The 12,160-nt window shown below is 46.0% G+C and overlaps 1 protein-coding gene across 1 annotated transcript in view; it reads right to left on the reverse strand.

Annotated features, from left to right (window-relative positions):
- The window catches only part of il1rl2 (interleukin 1 receptor-like 2), a 41,356-nt gene that overhangs the window by 19,576 nt on the left and 9,620 nt on the right, over window positions 1-12,160 (reverse strand). The window contains exons 2-8 of the mRNA XM_072444190.1: window positions 11,191-11,419; window positions 10,229-10,406; window positions 9,808-9,982; window positions 9,466-9,528; window positions 4,143-4,269; window positions 2,938-3,077; window positions 1,678-1,824 (exon numbers count right to left, since the gene is read on the reverse strand). Coding sequence (XP_072300291.1) covers window positions 1,678-1,824; window positions 2,938-3,077; window positions 4,143-4,269; window positions 9,466-9,528; window positions 9,808-9,982; window positions 10,229-10,406; window positions 11,191-11,419 — 1,059 coding nt within the window. The remainder of the gene's footprint in view (window positions 1-1,677; window positions 1,825-2,937; window positions 3,078-4,142; window positions 4,270-9,465; window positions 9,529-9,807; window positions 9,983-10,228; window positions 10,407-11,190; window positions 11,420-12,160) is intronic.

Consider the following 12,160-nt stretch of genomic DNA (forward strand, 5'->3'; position numbering starts at 1 on the left):
TGCTAGTGTCCAGTCTCAGGGTGCTGGTGTACAGTCTCAGGGTGCTAGTGTCCAGTCTCAGGGTGCTAGTGTCCAGTCTCAGGGTGCTAGTGTCCAGTCTCAGGGTGCTGGATTAAGGGTGGACCCCTCCATGGTCAGGAGCTTTAACATCTGTGGTCTGTATCTCCTGCAGGGTCTGATCAAAGGCTGGACGTAGCCATTTATTTCCTGGGATTTGGTCTTGAGTTGGCTTCTTCAGACTTGCCTTACTCATTGTAGGTATTTTGCTGTTTTATTTATTTAGAATTTCTAAATTCTAAATTTGAATTTTTGTCTTTTTATGTATAAAATGTATAACGGAAAATAAATGGATGAAAAAGTGTATGTTTACACGCATTACATTCTGTTATTATTCTTACTAAAGTGAAGTTAATTCGTCATCTTTAGTTCAATATAATTATATATGTGTAACTTGCTCTGGCTTTTATAATATAAATATCGCTATTGTCAAATATCGGTTATTGGCCACAGCGGATATCAGTATCAGATCATCCATAGTACGGACTGACAAACAGGACTCTGAATATTTGTCTGGTCTTGACAATTCACATTTCAACGTTGAAGCCAATACATTTTAATCTGAACTTGTATTTAAGCATTAAAGTAAGCATTAGAATTACTATAAAATGTCTTCCAACTTTGTAATAACATCTCACATGTCCAGGAGCTTGAAAAATAAAAAATATGCTGTGCAAATTTGCAAAGGTTGATAAACTATTTGCAGAAAGATCCAGTATAAGTCATTCCAGACTCTAATCCTGAACAATAAACAAACAGAATTGTTTTGTGGGCTTGACATTACCGTAATGCGGGCTTGACATTACCGTAATGAGGGCTTGACATTACCGTAATGAGGGCTTGACATTACCGTAATGCGGGCTTGACATTACCGTAGTGCGGGCTTGACATTACCGTAATGCGGGCTTGACATTACCGTAATGCGGGCTTGACATTACCGTAATGAGGGCTTGACATTACCGTAATGCGGGCTTGACTTTACCGTAATGAGGACTTGACATTACCGTAATGAGGGCTTGACATTACCGTAATGAGGGCTTGATATTACCGTAATGCGGGCTTGACATTACCGTAATGAGGGCCTGACATTACTGTAATGAGGGCCTGACATTACTGTAATGAGGGCTTGACATTACCGTAATGAGGGCTTGATATTACCGTAATGCGGGCTTGACATTACCGTAATGCTGGCTTGACATTACCGTAATGCGGGCTTGACATTACCGTAATGAGGGCTTGACTTTACCGTAATGAGGGCTTGACATTACCGTAATGAGGGCTTGACATTACCGTAATGAGGGCTTGATATTACCGTAATGCGGGCTTGACATTACCGTAATGAGGGCCTGACATTACCGTAATGAGGGCCTGACATTACTGTAATGAGGGCTTGACATTACCGTAATGAGGGCTTGATATTACCGTAATGCGGGCTTGACATTACCGTAATGAGGGCTTGACATTACCGTAATGCGGGCTTGACATTACCGTAATGAGGGCTTGACTTTACCGTAATGCGGGCTTGACATTACCGCAATGAGGGCTTGACTTTACCGTAATGAGGGCTTGACATTACCGTAATGAGGGCCTGACATTACCGTAATGAGGGCCTGACATTACCGTAATGCTTGCTGAAGCGCATCCTCTGGTTTCTGTAGACCAGCACCAGCTCCACACGGCAGCAGTACACACAAGCAGCCAGCAGGAGCAGCACCAGGCTGAGGCCCACACTGCAGCCCAGGGCCCGGTGGAACGCACTGGGGTCCACTGTAACACACACACACACACACACACACAGAGACAGACATACACACAAACACGCACAAACACAAACACGCACACACACACACACACACATACAGACACACACACACACACACATACACACACACACACACAGACACACACACACACACACACATACAGACACACACACACACACAGACACACACACACACACAGACACACACACACACACAGACACACACACACACGCACACACATGCACACACACACACATGCACACACACACACACACACACACACACACATACAGACACACACACACACACAGACACACACACACACACACACACACAGACACACACACACACACACACACACACACACACACAGAGACATTTGGTTTGATGAATATTCATCATGACATGGATTTTCATCCAGTTATGTTTATAAAATAATCTGTAGAGTAGAGAACTTAAATAGGAGCAAAAGTAACGGCTGTGAAACTGAAAAGTCTAATTTAATTTCAAATGTGATCATGTGATAGAGACTTCTGTCTGTGGTGGACACGTCTGTAGAACTCCTGTAAATATAGAAGAGTGGGTGTAATACCTCATTCGTCCAGGAGGGTTCCACTGTAGAAAAAGATTCAGTTGTTTTCAGTTGATTCATGTTTTTTCTCCTCATAATCAGATATTCTGGTAATACAGGGCTCTTAACAAAGACTGTTGGTTTCAGGTGAAGCTCATGATAAAAACAAAAAAACAGAACTTTCATCAGCAGGGCTTTTCATCTTTGAGTAAGCCCCGCCCACCTTACTCAAAGAAGTATCCGAGTTCTCAGACTAGATCTGCAGATTGAGAATGACTATTGGAGGAGAGTCTTGTTTTTCTAAAAACATTGTCCAGATGAAACAACTGAATCTTTTTCTTTTGTGTGTGCGTGTTTGTGTGTGTGTGTGGTGTGTGTGTGTGTGTGTGTGTGTATATGTGCGTGTGTATGTTTGTGTGTGTGTGTGTATATGTGCGTGTGTGTGTGTGTGTGTGTGTGTGTGTGTGTGCATGTGTGTGCGTGTGCATGTGTGTGCGTGTGTGTGTGTGTGTGCCTGTGTGTGTGTGTGTGTGAGCAGAGTGTTACCTGGAGTGAGCCAGAGGCAGCCCTGGTCCTCTCCCACCAGGGTCTGCACCTTGCACATGATGGGCACGTTGAGATGGGCGTGGTGCACCTCCGAGATGAGCAGAGTGGACACGCCCTGGACACGCCTCTCCTCCTGCACACTGACACACCACAGCACCACAGCTTAGCTTTATGTCCACCTATGTCCACAATTACCATTTACTATTTATCCACTCACTCTTTGTTATAAACCATTAAAATGCATAATGTCATAAGAATGTTCAAATAATTATTGATATATTATTAATATTAAAATATATGTTGTGCATCCAAAATGTATTCACAGGACTTTTCCACATTTTCTTACAGCCTTATTCCAGAATGGATTGAATTCAGTATTTACCTGAAAATGATACAAACTCTGCCCCATAATGGCAGGACTGGATTAAAAACACATAAATAGAAAACATTAAAAATAAAAAGCACATGTACAAATGTATTCACAGTGTTTACCCATGACACACAAAAGTGTGTGTGTGTGTGTGCGCGTGTGTGTGCGTGCGCGTGTGCGTGCGCGTGCGTGCCTGCGTGTGTGCCTGCCAGCCAGGATCACTCCAACATGAAACCCCAAAGACACAGGGAGCCCCTAAAACACAAGTCCATGTTTGGATAATAGAGGCGTGTCCCCCGGGAAGTACAGAATACTTGTATTTCCCAGACAAATCAATATGAGCTGGTCATTGGTTCATCTCTCTGACTTTAGAGGATCTACAGGGGACTCTTCAATCACATACATGGTCCGTCCACATGAAAAATATGTCTCTGCTTAAGGACAAAAATGAGAAAAAACTATCACAGGGACTGAAAAACATTGTGGATTTCTGTAGAATCAATGAGTGAAGCACAAAAGTGAATCTGAGGTGAGAAAAGTTACATATTGTTCTAAACGATAGCGGACCAATGAGCTCATTTGTCTCATATGCGTCATGGAAACAAACAGCGTCACACGGTCACTTCTGGTCGACTTAAACGCCATTAATCCCTTCAGCCCTGATTGTATCTGTGTGGCCTTTTCTCTCAGCTGTGGTCAAATCATGTCCATTTAAGGATCACGCGGCGCAGAGACATTATATCAGTCCCAGTGCAGCTTTTACAAACACGTCACTCCTAAATGATCTACACTTCTCCTCCTGATTTAGCCTCATCTCCCTGTGGGTGAGCCTCACAAGTGCCAGGAGTCGGAGAGCCCGGGGTGGTCATCAGTGTGGGTGTGGTTCAGGAGCCAGTACATGTCGGTGTGGTCATCCTCACTGTAGCCCAGGTCAGCCAGGCACGGAAGCTCCACACTGCCCCCTGCACAACCACAGGGACCACAGCATTGATCACATGGTTCACAACATGGGTCACAACATGGGTCACATGGGTCACAACATGGGTCAAAACATGGGTCACAGCATGGGTCACATGGGTCACAACATGGGTCACAACATGGGTCACATGGGTCACAACATGGGTCACAACATGGGTCACATGGGTCACAACATGGGTCAAAACATGGGTCACAGCATGGGTCACATGGGTCACAACATGGGTCACAACATGGGTCACATGGTTCACAACATGGGTCACAACATGGGTCACAACATGGGTCACAACATGGGTCACAGCATGGGTCACAGCATGGGTCACATGGGTCACAACATGGGTCACATGGGTCACATGGGTCACAACATGGGTCACAACATGGGTCACATGGTTCACAACATGGGTCACAACATGGGTCACAACATGGGTCACAACATGGGTCACAGCATGGGTCACAGCATGGGTCACATGGGTCACAACATGGGTCACATGGGTCACATGGGTCACAACATGGGTCACAACATGGGTCACAACATGGGTCACATGGTTCACAACATGGGTCACAACATGGGTCACAACATGGGTCACATGGTTCACAACATGGGTCACATGGTTCACAACATGGGTCACAACATGGGTCACAACATGGGTCACAGCATGGGTCACATGGATCACAACATGGGTCACAACATGGGTCACATGGGTCACAACATGGGTCACAACATGGGTCACATGGGTCACAACATGGGTCACAGCATGGGTCACATGGGTCACAACATGGGTCACAACATGGGTCACATGGTTCACAACATGGGTCACAACATGGGTCACAACATGGGTCACAACATGGGTCACAGCATGGGTCACAGCATGGGTCACATGGGTCACAACATGGGTCACATGGGTCACATGGGTCACAACATGGGTCACAACATGGGTCACAACATGGGTCACATGGTTCACAACATGGGTCACAACATGGGTCACAACATGGGTCACATGGTTCACAACATGGGTCACATGGTTCACAACATGGGTCACAACATGGGTCACAACATGGGTCACAGCATGGGTCACATGGATCACAACATGGGTCACAACATGGGTCACATGGGTCACAACATGGGTCACAACATGGGTCACATGGGTCACAACATGGGTCACAACATGGGTCACAGCATGGGTCACATGGGTCACAACATGGGTCACAACATGGGTCACAACATGGGTCACATGGGTCACAACATGGGTCACAACATGGGTCACATGGTTCACAACATGGGTCACAACATGGGTCACAACATGGGTCACAGCATGGGTCACAGCATGGGTCACATGGGTCACAACATGGGTCACAACATGGGTCACAACATGGGTCACATGAGTCACAACATGGGTCACAACATGGGTCACATGGGTCACAACATGGGTCACATGGTTCACAACATGGGTAACAACACGGGTCACAACATGGGTCACAACATGGGTCACATGGTTCACAACATGGGTCACAACATGGGTCACATGGGTCACAACATGGGTCACAACATGGGTCACATGGGTCACAACATGGGTCACAACATGGGTCACATGGTTCACAACATGGGTCACATGGTTCACAACATGGTTCACAACATGGGTCACAACATGGGTCAGATGGTTCACAACATGGGTCACATGGGTCAAACATGGGTCACAACATGGGTCACATGGTTCACAACATGGGTCACATGGGTCAAACATGGGTCACAACATGGGTCACATGGGTCACAACATGGGTCACATGGGTCACATGGGTCACAACATGGGTCACAACATGGGTCACAACATGGGTCACAACATGGGTCACATGGGTCACAACATGGGTCACATGGGTCACAACATGGGTCACAACATGGGTCACAACATGGGTCACAACATGGGTCACAACATGGGTCACATGGGTCACAACATGGGTCACATGGGTCACAACATGGGTCACAACATGGGTCACAACATGGGTCACAACATGGGTCACAACATGGGTCACATGGGTCACAACATGGGTCACCACATGGGTCACATGGGTCACAACATGGGTCACAACATGGGTCACAACATGGGTCACATGGGTCACAACATGGGTCACAACATGGGTCACAACATGGGTCACATGGGTCACAACATGGGTCACAACGGTCACAACATGGGTCACAACATGGGTCACAACATGGGTCACAACATGGGTCACATGAGTCACAACATGGGTCACAACATGGGTCACAACATGGGTCACATGGGTCACAACATGGGTCACATGAGTCACAACATGGGTCACATGGGTCACAACATGGGTCACATGGGTCACAACATGGGTCACATGAGTCACAACATGGGTCACATGGGTCACAACATGGGTCACAACATGGGTCACAACATGGGTCACAGCATGGGTCACATGGGTCACATGGTTCACAACATGGGTCACATGGGTCACAACATGGGTCACCACATGGGTCACCACATGGGTCACAACATGGGTCACATGGGTCACAACATGGGTCACAACATGGGTCACAACATGGGTCACATGAGTCACAACATGGGTCACAACATGGGTCACATGGGTCACAACATGGGTCACATGGTTCACAACATGGGTCACAACACGGGTCACAACATGGGTCACAACATGGGTCACATGGTTCACAACATGGGTCACAACATGGGTCACATGGGTCACAACATGGGTCACATGGGTCACAACATGGGTCACATGGGTCACAACATGGGTCACATGGTTCACAACATGGGTCACATGGTTCACAACATGGGTCACAACATGGGTCACAACATGGGTCAGATGGTTCACAACATGGGTCACATGGGTCAAACATGGGTCACAACATGGGTCACATGGTTCACAACATGGGTCACATGGGTCAAACATGGGTCACAACATGGGTCACATGGGTCACAACATGGGTCACATGGGTCACATGGGTCACATGGGTCACAACATGGGTCACAACATGGGTCACAACATGGGTCACAACATGGGTCACATGGGTCACAACATTGGTCACATGGGTCACAACATGGGTCACAACATGGGTCACAACATGGGTCACAACATGGGTCACATGGGTCACAACATGGGTCACATGGGTCACAACATGGGTCACAACATGGGTCACAACATGGGTCACATGGGTCACAACATGGGTCACATGGGTCACAACATGGGTCACCACATGGGTCACAACATGGGTCACATGGGTCACAACATGGGTCACATGGGTCACAACATGGGTCACAACATGGGTCACAACATGGGTCACAACATGGGTCACATGGGTCACAACATGGGTCACAACATGGGTCACAACATGGGTCACATGGGTCACAACATGGGTCACAACATGGGTCACAACATGGGTCACAACATGGGTCACAACATGGGTCACAACATGGGTCACATGAGTCACAACATGGGTCACAACATGGGTCACAACATGGGTCACAACATGGGTCACAACATGGGTCACAACATGGGTCACATGGTTCACAACATGGGTCACATGGGTCACAACATGGGTCACATGAGTCACAACATGGGTCACATGGGTCACAACATGGGTCACATGAGTCACAACATGGGTCACAACATGGGTCACAACATGGGTCACATGGGTCACAACATGGGTCACATGGGTCACAACATGGGTCACATGAGTCACAACATGGGTCACATGGGTCACAACATGGGTCATATGAGTCACAACATGGGTCACAACATGGGTCACAACATGGGTCACAACATGGGTCACAGCATGGGTCACAGCATGGGTCACATGGGTCACAACATGGGTCACATGGGTCACATGGGTCACAACATGGGTCACAACATGGGTCACAACATGGGTCACATGGTTCACAACATGGGTCACAACATGGGTCACAACATGGGTCACAACATGGGTCACAACATGGGTCACAACATGGGTCACATGAGTCACAACATGGGTCACATGGGTCACAACATGGGTCACATGAGTCACAACATGGGTCACAACATGGGTCACAACATGGGTCACATGGGTCACAACATGGGTCACATGGGTCACAACATGGGTCACATGGGTCACAACATGGGTCACATGAGTCACAACATGGGTCAGAAGGAGCCGTGGGTTTCATGCATTAGGACTTTTTCATACATTATGTGTATTTTAAGCACAACTCATTCAGGTGGAGTCACATTTAATTGACATTTAAAACTTTGCTCGTTAATAAGACACAAAGGTTATTCCCATGACATCATCTTCTCCGAAACATGGCTGAACTCCAAAATCTCGGATGCTGACATTTCTTTGGACAAATGTTAGATTTCTCAGTGTGATCGACCCAGTGGGTTTAGTAAAGGAGGTGGAGGAGCTTGATTTATAAAATAAAATCTTGTTTTACGGCATCTGTGAATATCAAAGAGTTTGACTTTACAGCCCTTGAGGTTTGAGTGACAGAATAATGGGAGAATTATAGTAGTAGTTTTTCTGGTCCTCCACCTGCTCCTGTGGGTGAGTTACTTGTGTTCGGAGGAGGAGACATGAAGAGCCTTTGATTGTCTAATTCTTCTGACGGTCTAAAAATGGATTGTAATGAGTTAAACCTCACAGTTTCTCACTGCTCCACTCGACCAGACCCCAAAGACCCACTTCAAGCCACAAGCCTCAGAATGACCACTGCAGTGGTGCTTTGTCCTATTGGAACTCTAAATGTATAGAACTGTTAAAAGATCCTGTCAGCATTTTAATGAACAAGCATTTCTGTCTGATCTGTTCTATAGACATGGGTTTTACCACTAGTGTTCCAGAACCCAACACAGCACTGGACTTTTTCATTTAAACTTTTAATGATATAACTGATAAACATGGCCCTTTTAAAAAGAGTTAAAAAGAAGAATAATCCCTGGTTCTGTTCATTTGAGCGCAACAAAAGCAAAGAAACACATTTGATCACTTCTGCCACAAATGAAAGTGATGTCATATTACTACATGAAAGATTCACAGTTTTCAAGAAATATCCAAACCGAAAATCCACAAATGTGTGTGGGAATGACCCAGAGCCATTTACCCAGGTCAAAACATCTGACCGTTAAAAGAACTGAATCAACAAAACTGGTTAAAAGAGAATTCAATCCCGTACCTAGTTCCACTTGGATGACCTGGTCCCGAGGGTAGACCACAGTCGGATCCACAAACACGCTCTCTGTGAACAGTACACAGTAAAGTACTTCGTCAATATATTCAGTGCCGTGAAGAATGCAGTTTTGGGTGAAGGTTAGTTTCCCATCAGTGAAATCAGCATCATAGAATAAAGCCCGACCACAGCATTCATTTAGTTTACTGAGTACATCTGAATGTGAGATCCAAATGAGTTCTGGAATATGTTGTCGAGTCATTTATTTGAATTGTTATAAGTAATAAAATCCAACATTCTTCCAGCACTGCCACATGAAACAACATGAGTATTTCTGAAGGATCTTACTGTTGTTGACTGTCACCTCCACGCTCCAGGTGGCGCTGTAGTTCTGTCCCCCCACACTGACGTCTATGAAGCAGGTGTATGTCCCCCTGTCCTCTGACGAGACCTCTGGGAGCCACAGCCCGCCCCACTCGTCCACCCTCAAAGGGGCCCCTGGTCTATGCTGGGGAGCGCAGCCCTGTACACAGTCAGGGCATTATCCTCTTGTAAATCAGGGTTGAAATGTTATTGTTTGGACAAATATTGTTTCTGGTCGAGATCTAAAGATGTAAAGTACCAAATACAGACAAGTACATGAAATGGAAACGCTCTGTTAGTGATGGGCCGAAGGAACAACAAATGGGGTCTTGAAACAGCTTTCTACAGGATGGACAGGGGCCCGAGTGGGACTGGTTTGGGGGCCACACAAGAGCCTGAGCTATACCTTCATCCAGCGTATGTTCTTGGAGCTGCTGAGGTTTAAAGAGTGGTAGAGGTGGTAAAGTTTACATGGGACGTTATTGGTCACGCCCCTAGCCAGGGCTCTTCGCTCAGCTGCAAACGGACAGAGGCCCCTGGACACGGAGAGCTCCATCTGCGCCTGGTACTCTCCACCCTGAGTCCTGGAGACACACACAAGCCTTTTGGTTATTGTATTGGTAGTCAACGCATTTTTAACCAAATAAAGGTTGAAATTGGTGACTGAAGGCTTCTAGATACAGAATAATTATATAAACTACATGTAATACTGAAGGTCCCATATCATGCAAAATCGGCTTTTCAGAGCGTTTAACCTTCTTACAGTGCTATCGGTGCCTCATATATGAGCCCAAAGTGTTTTTTTGATTGATTCCTGCAGTTTTTAGCGAGAGTACAGTCTCTCTCCTTTTCCTCGGATGAACAGATGGACGGGGCCGACTCACAGGGATATGTCATCACTGTTGAGCGCCGTGGCACACTTCCCTGTTTCAGCCCCTCCTCCAGGAAGCACTCTGTACCTGGAACACGCCCCGCCTCCCACCTTCCCTCCGTCTCCACGCTGAGACTACATCACGGGGTGAGCGGGGAACGCACGCTCTCACTGAGACTATGTCAGGGTAGGCTGTGGCTTTTAGTGACATATTCATTTTTCTCGGTATTTGATTGGATAAAGATTCCCATTGCTTTTCTACCAGGTTCATGGGCGATTTCCAAACAGCCCATAACAGACCGCAGACAAAGTATCCTATATAAATATAATTTATTATTTTACATATTTAAATTAATATAATATAACATAATTCTGAACAAATTATATTGTTTTTAGACAAAATATGGTTGAATACCATTCGACATAATTGGTTGATTGACAGGAGGGGCGTCGCTCCATCGCCCTTAATGGACCAGCCACCACCGGTGTGCTCTTACCTGTAGTGGCAGGTGTACACGCCGCTGTGTGTGCTCCGGACAGGTCTGAACCAGAGCCTCCCCTCCTGGACCTCCACACCCAGGCTCCCGCTCTGCTCCGGGGCCTCCACACCCAGGCTCCTGCCCTCTCGGCTCCAGGTGACGTTTGTTTGCTGATCAGCTGGACTGCACGTCAAAATGAACAGGTGACCCTCGCTCACGTGGAAGATCTCTGGTGCCCTCTGCTGGTCTGAAAGAGACAGCGGAACATCAGAAACTGACTAAATGACCTGCCATGGGAGTCAGAGTGGCAAAGGCCCTTTTCACCAAACCGAGCGGACAGTTCCGGTTGCCTTAAAACTGCGGAGCTCCACTTCCTGCTCCATTCTTATGGGGAATGAGACGAGTCTCGCTAAAATAAATAATAATTAATTAACACAAAGCAGATAATCACAGGCAGCAGGTTAAGACCTTTACGTACAATGTAAATACTGCATCTATATTTTTAAGGATGTTCTTTTGTCTCTATGTAAATGCTAAAATACAATAAATGTGATAAATTAATAACACCACAAACTGAACTAACCCGTTTACAAAAACATTTGTTATATTTACATTGTAAGTAAAAGTGGTAACATGCTGCCAGTGATTATCCATCTGTAACTCCCTCTCTACTGTAATATACTTTTATTTTTATTTATTTGTGTAAGACTTGGCTAATTCCCACAGAAAATGAATAGAAGTATTTCATCTGCCGTAATGATCAAACGTTCCGTTTCAGAGATTGCGAATTATTGTTTTGTTGCACACTGGGATTTACAAATGATTGAGAAGTAGATTTCTATGACTAAATGGGTTGCACTGAATCAAGCCTCACATTAAGGAAGAGTATTTAAGATTATTATTTCAAAATTCATAAACTTGACTAATCTGTGTCCCCAGTTGCGAGATGTTCAAATCAAATATACTTTGTGCTAATAACAATTGTTGC

The sequence above is a fragment of the Eucyclogobius newberryi genome, unplaced genomic scaffold (genome assembly GCF_026437365.1).
Source record: "Eucyclogobius newberryi isolate DKJ021-1_F unplaced genomic scaffold, fEucNew1.0.hap1 SCAF_14, whole genome shotgun sequence".
Taxonomy (NCBI): Eukaryota; Metazoa; Chordata; class Actinopteri; order Gobiiformes; family Gobiidae; genus Eucyclogobius; species Eucyclogobius newberryi.